This window comes from Typha angustifolia, chromosome 11 (genome assembly GCF_048772165.1).
Source record: "Typha angustifolia cultivar Huaian chromosome 11, ASM4877216v1, whole genome shotgun sequence".
Taxonomy (NCBI): Eukaryota; Viridiplantae; Streptophyta; class Magnoliopsida; order Poales; family Typhaceae; genus Typha; species Typha angustifolia.
The window spans coordinates 13,137,551-13,152,628 of record NC_133249.1 but is presented as its reverse complement, the minus strand read 5'-3'; the positions used below and the strand labels follow the sequence as shown (position 1 = coordinate 13,152,628).

Genomic DNA, 15,078 nt, shown 5'->3' with positions numbered 1-15,078 from the left:
CAACCCATTTATCTTTATACTTGTTGTCTATTTCTATGCCGGCCAAACTGAATCAAGGTTGTACGAGTTATTATTTCTGTCTATTTAACTCCCGATTTAATTGACAAAGTATTCGAGCAGTAAGCTGCTATATACTTGTACCCTCTTCCCCTTTCATGCATCGAACACCATGATGCAAGGAGATCACTCCCAGTCCCATGCTGCTCTTGGCTTGATCCAACTCAATGATCACTTGGACTTCGACACACCACTGCAACTACTTGATGATCATTACCCGGTCGGAGGCGCCTATCTCTCCGAAAACTTGATCTCCGTCAATGATGACGGCAGAGCACCGTCGACGACCGACAACTTTGCAGGCCCACCGGAGGATTTCCGACCCCGAAAGTCTCAAAGAAGAGATCACTACAAAGCCAGCACCACCTTAGCCACAACAACAGATGAGCATGGCATGAGCATGATCACACTGCTGTTAGAGTGTGCAGTGGCTATCTCAGCAGACAACCTCAGTGATGCCAATAGAATCCTCCTTGAGCTAACCCAAGTAGCCTCACCTTATGCACCCTCCTCTGCTGAGAGAGTAGTAGCTTACTTCACCAAAGCAATGATTTCCAGGGTTATAAACTCCTGGCTAGGCATTTGCACTCCTTTGGTCATCCACAAGAGCATCCTCTCTGCCTTCCAATCCTTCAACAACGTCTCCCCCTTCGTCAAGTTCTCGCACTTCACCTCCAACCAAGCCATCTTAGAATCCTTCCACCAAGAACAACGAGTCCACATCGTAGACTTAGACATCATGCAAGGCCTCCAGTGGCCAGCGCTCTTCCACATCCTATCCACCCGGCCCGGCGGCCCGCCGCACGTGACCATGACCGGTTTCGGCGCATCGGCGTCCGCGCTCGACGACACGGGGAGGCGGCTCTCCAGCTTCGCGAGGCGTCTGCGGCTGCCGTTCGAGTTCCGACCGGTCGCGAAGCGACCGGGCGATGTTACCGACCCGTCGACGGTCACGCCGACCAGGAGAGGCGAGGCCGTCGCCGTGCACTGGCTGCGGCACACGCTCTATGATGCGACCGGAGACGATTCGAACACGATGAGGGTGTTAGAGTTCTTGGCCCCGAGAGTAGTTACGTTGGTAGAACAAGAGGTAACGCATCGGGGGCCGTTCTTGGATCGGTTCGCGGCCGCGCTGCACTACTACTCGGCCGTGTTCGACTCGTTGGGTGCGTGCTTGGGCGTGGACGACTCGAGTCGGTACGGAGTCGAGCATGGGATCATGTTAAGGGAGATCGAGAACATCTTAGCGATCGGCGGGCCGGCGAGGAGCGGGGAGGAGAAGTTCGGGAGTTGGAGGGCGGCAATGGCGCGAAGAGGGTTCGTGCAGGTGGGGATGAGTGGGAACGCTATGGCGCAGGCGCAGCTTATTGTTAACATGTTCCAGCCCGGATTGGGCTACGGTGTGGAGATGGAAGTGGATGGGAGCCTTAGGCTTGGGTGGAAGGGGACGGGGTTGTACAACGCATCTAAGTGGATGGCAAGATCGCCAAATTCATGATTGTTTAATGGTATTTATACATCTAGAAATAACATATATATATATATATATATTGGTATGCTTATGAACACTTTATAAACTATTTATAAAGAAATGAAATGGCAACTAATTATCGAGTTTTTCATTATTTTAAGTCTCCCACTTTTTTTTTATTTATCGTATGTCCAATTTAACTTGAAATTTAAATACAATATTCGTTGACTTAAAAAATACTAACCGGAACAATAATTTTTAATATAAAATTAAAATTAGTTAAGAAAATTGCTAAGCATGAAAGAATTTGTATTCTTTTTTATATAAATCACTGATTCAGGAGTCAAGCTATATGTGAGATGTTGATCAAAAAGAGACTTGTCATACAGTTTCTTCAGAGTAAATAATTTCTGCATCACTTTAAGTTGTCTTTTGGATCCTTTTTTATGATTCTATTTTTTTTATAATTGCAATCTTTAGTTTTCTTTTAAAATCTAGAGGGTTGCGTTTTCATATTGGTTGGTTATAAAAGAGATACCTTTGAATGAATTATTATATGTTCCACTTTTAGCTAATTTAGATTTACTATTGAAATTATTTTGTACTGACTCCAAGTTTAATTTAGTTGTGTAATTACTTTTTTTATATTAAATTGAATTAACTCACTTTTACATTTTCTATGGTTTTAGTTTATGTCATATGCGTGTGTCGGTATAATAATCTAGTTTGTGTCATGCCTTATGTCATTTAGAAGATGTATTATATTAAAGTTTTGTTTCGGAGTGATGCTTTGTCAAAAAAATTGTCAAATTGGAGTTTATTAGTGCAAATATATTATGGCAAGTTGTCTTCCAAAATACACTATATTACTTATGTATAACTTTAATTGATTATACACATAACTAAGATACACTTTTAGATATTGATCAAAACGATCGGTCGAAATAACGATCGAATGAACTGCAATTATTGAGAACGTGGTATGTTAAAAAAAACTTATGTACATAACATGTTGGGAATATGATATAAGTATCTTTTGTCCAAACTAGATGCTTTTGTCTCAACAATTGCAATACACTTGCTGAAAAAAGAACCAAAATGAAAAGCGAAGATGTCAAGGCTATAAAAAGTAACCCTCCCCTAACTCATTTGATATTCGCCGACGACTAGCTCCTCTTCGGCAGATTTACAGTTAGAGAGGTCTTCACTCTAAAGGTAATTATTGGCATGTGTTGTCGTATTTTTAGGCAGGCAATCAACTTCAATAAATCAATAATTTATTTCAGCAAATGTCTTGAGCAGGCAAGAACAATATTGTGATCGCAGCCTTCTGAGTTAGACTGCTTAAGAGGAGGAGAAATACTTGGGCAATCATCTTATTGTTCCTTGATTAAAATTGAAAGCCCATGCCTTTGTGGCTGAAAAACTCCAGCAAAAGCTTGATTTGTGGATGGCAAACTTGCTTTCACATGCGGGGAGACTAGTTTTGATAAGATATATTTTGAGTTCGATTCCCATCTACTTCATGACGTTGTTCATCTACTCTAAAGAGCTCCTTGCAAAGCTTAATCGCCTCATAAAGAACTTCTAGTGGGGATTCACTAATTAGAGAAAGCATATTTATCTGAAAAGTTGGAAGAAGATTTGCAAGTCGAAGGAGGTTGGCGACATTGGCATTCAACGCCTTGAATTAGTGAACTAAGCATTGGTTATAAAGTTTGCATGGAGGCTAATCAAGGATCCCAGTTTAGAATGAGCTATGCTTATGAAGGGGAGTTATTTTTATAACCAATCCTTCTAGAGTGCAAGACTGAAGGCTCGGGCATCTTGGAAGTGGAGTTCCATTCTTAAAGTGAGAGTAATTACAAAAGAGTGTATTGTGGCATGTGGGCAGCAAATGATCCATATTTGTTATTACTGATTCTTAGACTCCATTTAATCTATCTAAGTTTGAACTACCCCCAACCATTGTCAATGTGAAGGACCTGATGAATGATGCATCATGCGATGAAGCTAAAGTCCAAACAATGCTCCCCTCCAACGTGGCTAAAGTCGTTAAGAGTATCTTCATCAATCCCACGAGCATCGTCGAGCCAAACAGACTTATCTGGATTCACACCTCATTGGGGGAGTTTTTCATAAAGACCGCTTTCAATACCAATAGGGACTAGTCCAGCTCAACCTCAAGTTCATCTAGGTTAAAGTTATGGAAACCAATCAGGGGTTGTAAATAATTCTTATTAAGATTTAAACATTTCTTTGGCGTTACTTAAGTGGTGTAATTGTTGTTGGGAAAGAAATAGTGAGGCGTCTTCCCTATGTGAATGCCTCATACTCTATGTGTCAAACAACCCCTAAGAGCATGTGGAACATCTTCTTTTGAGTTTGTTAGTGAGCTTGGACTATGTATAGGCAGCGGATCGAATTGCCTGAACAAATAGACCACTTTCATGGCAGGTCGATTACCCATGGACAAACTTGCACACTTTTTCAAGATAATGAAGAGGATATAGAAAGCGACGAACGATATGGTCTATAAAGGAATCAAATGCTCGCCTAATTTAGTGCTAAAAATGGCAAAAAAGAATAATGTTTAGATTGGCAACCTATAGGGCATGGTAGAGCTAACTACAACTTGTCACCAAGTCTAAGAGAAGCCTCAAAATGAAGATCTAGTGTGCTAACATCTTGATTTACAAACATCCGAACTAATTCTTTGTAGCTAAGAGCGCTTATCTTGACCCTTGTCCAAATTTCTTAGCAGATGATGAGCACTTATCTTGACCATTGTCCAAATTTCTTAGCAGATGAAGTGTTAGCCCTTCTGGAAGGTCTAGGGATGGTGGTAGAGATCTTTTTGGAAGATTTAGTGACCCCCTTAGTATGGTGTAAATAATAAACGGGTGAATAAATCATGTTGATTGACTTATGCAAAAAGTGGACTTTTAATTAGCTTAATATTACGGTCTATTTCACGTGTTGTGTAAATAATGGTGCGATTCGTAAGTTAGCCAATTTAGTTTCTCAAGCTTGATTTACTATAGTCTAGACTATGTGATTTGAATAAATATTTGAAGTCTATGGACATTTCTCAATTAAAAAAAATATCGCAACCCACAACTCCGCATATTAGAGACCAAATAGTTGCAATAAATATCACCAACGAAAGCCACAATTATAACCTAGAATTCATAATACACATTATGAACTTAATCAAATGGTTGGTTTTGATGTTAAATTTATATATGGGAGAGAAAGATGCTCATTTTGTCTTGCAAAGATAATTGTGATTAATTAATTATTTATTTATCTATAAGCTGATGACTTAATTAATTGATTAATTGCTTATAACTTATCTTTAAATACCGTAGCATTTGCACAATAGTACCTGGGAATCGCCCATAGGATCGTGCGACTTCTGAAAATAAAAGAAAAAAATAAATGAAAAAATAGAATAAAATTCAAAGCAACGTTTGCACGTTTTCGCGTGGGTCCTCCGACGCCAAGCCCACGTTTTAGCTGTCTTTATCCCGGCGGCGAAACCCAAAAAGTAGCCGTTAAAACATCCCCCGGTCTGCGGTGGATCGCCTCGCGGAGAGCTCTACGTCTCCGCCGGCGAAACCGATCGAGAAACCCTAATCCAAGCCCCCCGGTGGCCGAAAACCTCTCGAGTCCTCGGAACTCGGGTTCATCCACCGAGCGATCAAGGATTTGCTGCCGTGTGGATATTATCTTGGGTTTGGTCGTCGGCGATGCAGTGCTGCGTCGTGACTCCGGAGAGTATGATGGAGCCGGATTCCTTCTACGCCATCAGACCCGAGTGCCGCAATGATGTCCCCGTTACTCGATTCAAGCCAAAGGTTAGCATTTCGATTCGCTTTCTTTTCTTCTTCTTCTTTGTTTCTTTTTCATCAAGATCCATTCTTTTAGGGTTTATTGATTTTTTTTTCTTTGGATTTTTGTTTATCTAAGACTTTTGTAATCTATCACCTATGGAATACCTATTCGAGAGTAATGGAGCACTTTTTGTAACTCGTATGCATCGGCAATTGCCAAGGCTCTGATCTTATCTTGTTAGCATTAACAAGCTACCAATAATAATATTTGCAATGATGACACTGCCATCTGTTTGTGTACTCCATCTGCAACCTCTGATCTGAAGAAGGCACAGTTTAGCCAACATATCGAAATAATAAGCTGATTGTGAGTTTTTGTTTACTTACCTTATCATTCCTCATTTAAGCGTGGTCAGTATCATCGTGCATATCCTAGTTTCATTGTAGCTTCTTTTCAGTAGAATTTGGGCCGAGCTATGACAATCAATATAATTATGTCATATTTCTTACTCTCTATTTAATAACGTCTAGTCCTTTACCAGATATTTATACAATTTTTCATTGTATTGTAACTACTTTTCTGCTCTTGCAGCCCGGCAAGACACTGAGTGCAAAGCGATGGCATTCTTCATTTTCCAAGGAAGGTTACCTCGACATAGCTAGTGTCCTTAGACGAATACAACGTGGGGTAAGACATTTGCAGATCCAATCCATTTTTTTTTGGTAATTAATGGTACTTATTCAACTTGTACATATGTTAATTAAACCCACTTATGTACACAACATGTTGGGAATGTGTTGTCAGTATCTTGAATTCTTATGCAGAAAAAGGGAATGCCTGTAAATGTTATCTTTTCATTAGGTCAGTCAGGGAGGAGATGCCAAAAGAGTGGAATACAAGAGCTGTATTGTGAAAAACTGAAAACTGATTCATGCACCTGACCCAAGTACAAGTCATTCTCATATTGTTAGAGAAAGTCAATAAGGGCAAAAAGGAAGCTATTTAAGAGCCTAGTTATTGCATGACACTGTAATCTAGACCCTTGTGAAAGTTCAGCCCAGAAACTTCAAGTAGAACTACCACACTGACCATTCTTTTTCACATCATGCCACATTCGGGGTGCAAGTGTTAAAATCAACATTATAGTAGTATAGCACAAGCTTAAAGAACATGAACAACATTGTTCATGAGTGGGATGATGAACATGGGAAGGGAAAAATCAGGCTGACATGAAAAGAACCAAACTTTGAAAAATTCTTGAGCACACCAGTTTGATGGCATATTGTTTTAATGAATTTTAGGTTGGTCGAGATCAAGATCTAAGGTATTATATGATGGTATTGATACACTGTTATTTTTTCTCAGGAAATTATATTTCTGTTTTTTTTTTTTTGACATTATGACAGGGTGTACACCCAACAATCAAAGGAGCAGTTTGGGAGTTCTTGCTTGGGTGCTATGACCCTAAAAGTACTTTTGATCAGCGAAGTGAACTACGACAGTACAGAAGGTATAATTATTTTCACCAGATTAGCTATCCAATTGAGCATATTTATGGACATGTCTTCATGTCATGTATACAGCATTTAATCTGTCTCTTCGTAGCATTTTTGTTCTTTGTTTTCATTACCTAAGATTGTTAACCTCATGAAGCTTTGTTGTTAATAATTTGATATCTTTTGCATTAATGCAGCTGGTAACTTTGACATGTAGATATAACTGATTGTTCTGATCTTAACAGGTCAGAATATGAGAAGTTAAAGTTGAAGTGCAAAGAAATGGAGAATGCGGTAGGTAGTGGACGGATAATTACAACACCTTTAATTGCAGAGGATGAGGAGAATATTGAGTATCCAGCAACCACTAGTGCTGCTCCTCAAGATGATATGCCATCTGATGAAGCAGGTTCCATACTGCCAGATATGCGATCAGATAATGTAGCACTGGATGAAGGAATCACTCAGTGGAAGCTTACGTTGCATCAAATTGGTAAAACTTTAATGCAGCAATCTACAATTTCTCTTATTTACTTTATTTATTGTACGTATACATATATGCATGTGTATATATGTGTATGTAGTTGAGAGCATTGTGATTCTTGCCAATCCTGGGGATCATATCTGTGCCGGCTGCTTCTACCATAACCCTTCTTATTGTTGATTAATTCCTGAATTATGGCAACTGTGGTTCAACAGGAGGAGCCATCATTTTTGCACGATTGATAAGCAGATTGCAAACTAATTTGGGTTTGTCAGTTACTGTGTCTTTACAAAAATTGATCTCTGACTTTGCTTATTGTCTCAAAACATTCTTGGAGATCCAATACTTCTAAATTTGACTAATCTTCTAAGCGAGGTCAGAATCCACTTGTATCAAAATCTAAATAATCTCTTCCGAAACAGGAAACTGAAAGAAGTTGCCCAGTTCAGATAGAATGCAAAAACTCAAGAAAGCAACCACCGCATCCCCATGCCAACTGAAGCAATATGCAAAAGTATCAACACTATCTACATAAATTCTAAAATAAAGATCATCTTCTAATGGAAACAATGCTTAATCACCATATCCTTCCTGAAATGTACTGCCAATATGAGAAAATAGATCATTAATTTTACACTAGTTCTTTCATAAACAAAAGCGTTCCATAACTTCCTGCTTCTTTAACATTAATGAGTGCTGCTTGTGTATAATTGATCATAGGTCTGGATGTAGTGCGTACAGATCGTGCACTTGTATATTATGAGAACCAAGAGAATCAGGCAAGGCTATGGGATATGCTCGCTGTGTATTCATGGATAGATAGGGATATTGGTTACTGTCAAGGTGACTTAAGTTCTCAATACTTCTGATAAAAAAGAAAAGGGTACTCCATATTCTTTTGATAATCCACTCTGATGTACAACCTTTGAGCAGGGATGAGTGATCTTTGTTCACCAATGACAGTCCTTATTGAAAATGAAGCAGACGCTTTTTGGTGCTTTGAACGTCTAATGCGTAGGCTGGTAGGCACCATATTCTTCTTTTAACTTGTTTCACATAAAACACATTATATTTCCTTCCTTTTATAATTGATCTTTTGTTTTTCCTTGCGATATATTTGCTAGTTTGCTACTCTTTTGTGTGTGCACGTGTGTGTATAATTGTAAAGTTGTAAGCACACGTATATCTGTTGACATCCATAAGTAGCACCAGGGGGAGCTCCGTGTATACTTGAAATATAGTTTAGTGACAATTTTATACTGCTTTGAGTTGCCTTATTTAATATTTTTTTGGTAAAATGGTTTAAAGCTTAGCAGCAAATCATATTTCATATTTATCATAGTTTAGCAGCAAAGATATTTCATATTTGTTTTGTTTCTTTTTCATAATGTTATCTTCTTGATAAGAAATATGCAACTTGATATTAGAAATATTTTATATTTCTAATATTATTATATTTAAGAACTTGTCTATTGTGACTTGAAGTATTCAAGGTGTTCTAAATTCTAATTGAATTATACCCTTTTCTCCTATAATGCGCCAGCACATCAAAATTCACTCTATAGTTCTTGACAGTGGGAAATTTCCTTATAATACATATTTTTATGTATAAAAACCAAATGGAGAAGTAGGTTTTCTTTTAATAGCTTGCTCACTTCAGGATGTAGGATTTGTTGCTTACTGTGATGGTAGAGAGTACTTACTATATTTCCTGTATTGCGAAGCGAGGAAATTTCAAGTGCACCAGTAATTCGATTGGAGTTCGGTCTCAATTGAGTACACTATCAACGGTTATAAAAGCTGTCGATCCAAAGTTGCATGAGCATATAGGTATGACTTCATATCACTTCTTCTAAGTCGTTGATTACAGAACTCATATATTTATAATATCATTGCGCCTTCAAGATTCTGATTTAGTTCATGTTGTAATCTGCATGAAGAAAGTAACTTTGGATCTATTTGATTTTCAGAGAACATTGTATGCTGAACTTTCTGTGCATATATGTCAAATTTGTTCAAGAAAGTACCTAAGACTAATAAGACTAGACTATGGAATATCAACTGAATACTGTCAAAGTGCCATTCTTCTCCCTCTTTATTCATGCCAAATAGAAAAATTAGGCAAAGCTAAAAAACAAGTGCCTTGCTTTTCTTACAGCAAGGAGAAAGTAATGCATAGAATCTAGAACTTCAGGAGAACTCAACTTTTTGCACTTCAAACAGCATTTTAATGAGGAGACATTTGAGGCATATATACTGCTTCTCTTATTTATACTGTTCAAAGGGTCAGGCAGTTCTGCAGCTTCCTTCTCTACAGATAATAAATAATACATTACATATAGCATGACCTTTTATGTCTGGGAAAAATAATATGTTTGGCAGCATTAAGTTTTCTAGTAGTTGACTTGTAATTTGTTATTGTTTCACATCCTATTGCATATCATTAAAATAATTTCTTCTTATTCTGCTTTGTTATTGCATTATTCTAAGAAAGAGAGAAACTAATATTGAAGCAATATAACTTATTTTCTGGTTTACCTACTGCCATGTCTATTAGGCGTCAGGATAGCTAAAGGAAGAAGAATGGAAGTATGGTGCTCAATTTTCTAGACTAGGAAACACACTATTTTCAACTAGTAAATGCCCATAGAGCTGATAGAAATTCTTGATGCAGAAAATCTAGATGGAGGAGAGTACTTGTTTGCCTTCCGCATGTTAATGGTCCTTTTCCGCAGAGAGTACTCATTTGTGGACTCTTTGTACCTTTGGGAGGTAACATCTCTCTTCATAGTTGCTTTTAAATCTTGCTGCACTTCTATAGTACTGAATTATAAGCTCTTCAACTAGATAGTTCTTGATTGCTTGTACCTGATTATTTCCTTTATTCTTTTGTTAACTGAGTTTGAGAAAAGAATTTGTGTAGCCGATCCCAATTATTAGACTATAAGGCCCTTTTCTGGTCCTTGCTCTTGTTATAGCCAACTTTCTTATAATCATGTTAATGAAAGGTTATCGATGGAAAGACAAACTGAACTATTTTTGGTGTCCTAAAACTTTCAGCTTATGTGGTCCATGGAATACAATCCCAACATTTTCTCCATTTATGAGTCTGCTGATTCATCTGCTAACAATAGCCTGGAAGCAGTAGGAGATAGAAATTTGCTTAAGCAGTATGGGGAGTTTGAGAGAAAGAACTTAAAGGCAGGTCGGAAAGATCAACAGGCTCCTTTATCCATCTTCCTCGTGGCCAGTGTTCTCGAGGCTAGGAACAAGCGATTGCTAAAGGAGGCTAAAGGTTTAGATGATGTCGTCAAGGTTATCCCTCACATCCATCCTCTCTTTTATATCCTGTGAATTTACAATTATATTTAATTCGTTCTTCAAATCTGCTGCAGATACTGAATGATATCACGGGAAATTTGGATGCAAGAAAGGCATGTAAGGAGGCTCTGAAGATTCATCGAAAATACCTAAAGAAAGTAAGTCCTCTGTTTATAACTCATGTTCAGTAAAATTTGGTTCAATAAAACTTCAAATTGATTTAAATTATGAATGGAATGATCTCATGCAGACAAAAGTATCATAGTCGTGGCTCGGGGTATTGCTGAAGTACAACTGGCTTACATTGCTTATATGTTTTCCTTTTTCTTTTTTCCTTGAAGTGTGCTCTTTGTTTGTTTGATTCTTTACAGTCACTCACATATATGCTTGTAACTTACGCTGCAAAAGAGAAAAAGGTGTAACGTAATTGTATTCTACCTTGTAAATGATATGCTTCAGAAGAACTCGTGTAATTGTACTTGTTCTATAATAAAATTGGTCATGCTCTATCTGCTTCCTATTTAACTGACAATTTTAGAAACACCAATTTTAGACTAACTTTCTAATTTCCTTTGCTCGTCCCAAGCAAACAAAGGTTTCTGAAACATTCCTGTCAGTTAGGCTGCTCTGGGCTAGGTCGAGCCGACTCGAAGACTCTTCAGTTGAGCCAGATTCGAGTCATGTGGGAGGAAAATGGGATCGAGGAGGAGAGTGAGAATTACAGCAAAGTAGAAGATGAGGAGTTTCATCTGGTTAGGCCATATATCCCAGGAGCAGTTTTAATTTCTTCTTTTTAATTTTTAATATAAACTTTTTATCCCATACACATCACATGGCATTATGGCAGCATATCCACATCTGTTTAAGATGTGGTTATATATATGAAGGACTCCTTCCAACTTCCCAACCGCCCTTTCCCGCCCTTCACGCCAAGACCTGTCAAAAGGACACCCCACGCCATCCAAACTCAAGCCTAAATAAGATAACAATGTAATTTAATCAACTAACACATAAGAATTAAATTTAACCAGAGGAACCCAAAAAAGAAAAGAAAAGAAAAAGAAAAAGAAAAAAAAAACCCATTTCCATCCTCCCATTCTCCTCCACCATCCAAGCCGGATTCAGGTGAAAATGATATGCTATTTTGCCTTCTTTCCTTTCTCCTAATTATTCTCCACCTCTTCAGAGAAATTAGAAGAACAAGAAGGAAGAAGAGCATATCTTTCTTTGTTTTGTTTTGTTTTGTTTTAATCTCCTCCTTTCTATTCTCTTGGATTGAAACTGAAGGAAAAAACTTCTGGAAATGACACCATGTTCATTGGAGCTGTGGAGAAGCACACAGCAAGAGGAAATGCTGTGAAGTTTGTGGCAATTGGATCTCTTCTGAAGGTATGGAAGCTTGGTAGGATTACATACACACTCATTTATCTTGTGGATTTGTAATGGATGCTTCTGCTGTGTATATAGATAATCCTTCTCTTGCATCAAAAGTATGATTATGTACAGTTTCCTTTGTTATTGTATACATAAAAAAGAGTAAAATAAAATATGGGTAATGCATTGATGCTACATAATCTAAAGCTATTCTTGATAAAGTGATTATAATTGTTCAATCTATATATCAAAGATCATAATCTATTAAAAAAAAGTAAAATATTATTAAAACACAAGCTATTAGATTGGAGTCCAATAGTTTATATTAAACCTTGAGATTTACTTATATTTCTTTTGCAAATCTGAAGCCCAGCAGTCTACAGAGGCACAAGCAGCATGGATGGCAAGATGAAAGGCCTTCTCAAGGGCCTTCGCTACATCTCCCAGATATTTGGTAATATAACTTAAGTAATAATACCCTACTGCAATCCCATCTCATCACCGTCGGATCTTCATCTAGCGGTTTATATTTCATTTTCATCTAAGTAAACCAGGAAAAGAAAATAAATAAATGAAATGATTACCTCGCAGACACCAAGGAGCAGGAGATGCAAATCGGCCACCCAACCGACGTCAAACACCTGGCGCACATCGGCTGGGACAACGCTTCCGTTGAGCCACCGAGCTGGGTATGAGAGCATTTGCAATTAACTTCTAATTTTTCCGGGTATTTTCCATATCACACCCAGAATTTTATCTATTTTATGATTTATATCCTATTTTTAATAATTTTATAATTTAATTTTTTTTTTCTCTATAATTTTTGTTTAATATCGTAACGTTATTTTCATCGACTGATATCAACTAAATTACTAAAGTATCATCGTCATTATTTTTCCTTCTCTTTTCTAAAAAGTCATGAGTAATTTATTTATAAATTCTTTTATATATTATAACAAAATATTTTTTTTATTAGTATCGTTTAAATTTATGGAACATATTAAATAAAAATTATTAAAAAAATAGGGGTCGAATTACAAAAAATTTAAAAACTGAGTGTGAATGTGATTTATAAAGGTCATATCAAAATCTCTATTCTATTTAAATATTATTTATTTAAAAAAATAATTTCTTAGAGAAGAGAAAAATCTACTCAGTAAACTGACATATTACTATTCTAACACATCTCACATCAACGGCTCTGATCTCATGATGATTCTAATCAGATGAACGAGTTCCGATCTCCGCCGTTCGCGGGAGAACGCACCCAGACCGGAGCCCAACACAAGTATTCCTCCTCAGGTTCGCTCTCTTCTCTCTATTAATTATCGTGGACCGCCAGATCTCTATCGGACGGGGGAAATGATCGGGTGATGGTAACCGTGCAGATCTCCCCGCACCGCTGGGCTCGCCGAAGCGCGACGCGTCATCCGGTGGGTCCCGGCGGCACTCGCGGCGGCATGCGTCGGCCGGGAGCCTCACCATCGGCTCCCCATCGCGCGACTCCTCGGAGAGCTCCCGGCACGGGCGGCGCCACCGCAGCTCCGCAGGAATTGGCGGGTCCGGCGAGCCGCCGTTGCCGGAGAAGTCAGCGGCGGCGAAGCAGTCGCGACGACGGAGAGTGAAGGAGTCGGCGTCTTCCTCGGTTGGAGGGGGATCGATGCGGTCGTCGAGATCCAGACCAATGGCATCGTTATCGGATCCGGCGACGGAGGATCCGAGAGGGGACTCGATGCCGCCGTTGACGCCCACCAGAGAAGCCCACGGCTTCTGATGCGATGGAATAAACTTGGGAGCTTCTCTATGTTTTTGTTTTGTTTCTTTTTTTTTTCTTTCGAAAATTTTTAAATTTGAAAATCGAGGACTTGTTTGATAGCAGAATTTTCGTGTAATTTCAACGCTTTGTTTGCATGATCTGGGGGATTCTTAGAAAACCAAAGTTTTTACATGTTTGTAGGAAGTTTTTTTTTTCATTTATTATTTATGGGCTTGAAGATTAGATATGCGTTAGATAAAGGGTTAACACTTTCTAGATATAGAGACACTTAGGTTTTACCAAGCTTTTAACCAATATAGTAAGCTGTCTATTCTAGACTTTAAGTTATATGCATCGTGGAACAATTGCTCTGAACTAAACGTCGTCGAGACTTGCTCTAAGTCGTCACGCTACTGAGCTATTCCTCTAAGTCAACTGCATTGCCGAGCCATTGATCAAGCTATTAAGCTACTAAACCATCAAACAATTTCTTCATAATATTGTTTAGGGTTGTAGTTGAACCCATGATCTCTTTGGTCATGGAGAAAATACCTAAAAAGATAATACTAAAATAAGAAGTAAATACTTATTTCTTAAGTATGGTTTCAATGCAAACAGATATGTAGAGACACTCATTATATGCATACTCGTGTATTCACGATAACCTGATAAAACCACAAAAGTAGGGGGTTGTCAATGATTGATGAGCTAGTATGCATCTAATGATTTACAAAGATAACCTTGTACACAATTGGCCTATTACGAATCTCAATTTTATTATTATTGATTGTGAATAAGACTTACTATAAGTATAAAAGTATGATATACAAAATAATTTAGAACGTCAATTAAAGTTATATTATTTTACATTTATTTAAAAATCTCTAAAGTCCAAGAGAATCCATACAGAAACCATTCGAGAGTATACATGCATATTAGAGCAATGCTCAGATATTTTAAAGGGATTATAATGTATGAGTATTTTGGATTTAAATTTTAAGCGCCTTTGGTTTAACTTCTCTTAACAAATAAAAAACTCATTTGGTAGGGTTTTATTTGTTGAAGTTTGACACGTATCAAGAATTCAAAGCTTCATACGGGAGGTGTTTCAACGCGAAAGTCCAAGATGATTTATACTTTGTAGGTGTTGGAATGGGCCCATGGGCGTTCGGACGCCCCGCGAGTTTTTTCCAACCTCAAGTCAGCCATATAAATAGATAAGTTGAATTTTAGGATTTGAGAGTATATGAGTTTTACAAAAGAGAAAACCTAAGATTAAGAG

General features: G+C 38.0%; 3 protein-coding genes across 6 annotated transcripts; all 3 read left to right on the top strand.

Annotated features, from left to right (window-relative positions):
* Positions 1 to 140: 140 nt before the first annotated feature.
* On the top strand, positions 141 to 1,555 carry LOC140770621 (protein SCARECROW-like). The gene has a single exon (XM_073111875.1). It carries the CDS (start codon positions 170 to 172, stop codon positions 1,553 to 1,555), a length of 1,386 nt encoding a protein of 461 aa, XP_072967976.1. The 5' UTR covers positions 141 to 169.
* Positions 1,556 to 5,018: 3,463 nt separating this feature from the next.
* On the top strand, positions 5,019 to 11,199 carry LOC140771246 (rab GTPase-activating protein 22-like). The gene is made up of 11 exons (XM_073112701.1): positions 5,019 to 5,388; positions 5,957 to 6,052; positions 6,772 to 6,875; positions 7,107 to 7,354; positions 8,066 to 8,188; positions 8,279 to 8,367; positions 9,070 to 9,175; positions 10,020 to 10,117; positions 10,406 to 10,660; positions 10,741 to 10,824; positions 10,917 to 11,199. Exons 1-11 carry the CDS (start codon positions 5,281 to 5,283, stop codon positions 10,929 to 10,931), a joined length of 1,326 nt encoding a protein of 441 aa, XP_072968802.1. The 5' UTR covers positions 5,019 to 5,280; the 3' UTR covers positions 10,932 to 11,199.
* Positions 11,200 to 11,428: 229 nt separating this feature from the next.
* Positions 11,429 to 13,954, top strand: LOC140771247 (uncharacterized). Of its 4 annotated transcripts, none has more exons than XM_073112702.1 (6): positions 11,429 to 11,791; positions 11,954 to 12,068; positions 12,414 to 12,494; positions 12,632 to 12,729; positions 13,267 to 13,342; positions 13,429 to 13,954. In XM_073112702.1, exons 2-6 carry the CDS (start codon positions 11,978 to 11,980, stop codon positions 13,812 to 13,814), a joined length of 732 nt encoding a protein of 243 aa, XP_072968803.1. In that variant the 5' UTR covers positions 11,429 to 11,791; positions 11,954 to 11,977; the 3' UTR covers positions 13,815 to 13,954. The 4 variants fall into 4 exon arrangements, with proteins under 4 accessions (XP_072968803.1, XP_072968807.1, XP_072968806.1 ...); XM_073112703.1 differs by having other exon boundaries at positions 11,432 to 11,791; positions 11,954 to 12,055; positions 12,409 to 12,494; XM_073112706.1 differs by having other exon boundaries at positions 11,431 to 12,055; positions 12,417 to 12,494.
* The last annotated feature ends 1,124 nt before the right edge of the window (positions 13,955 to 15,078 follow it).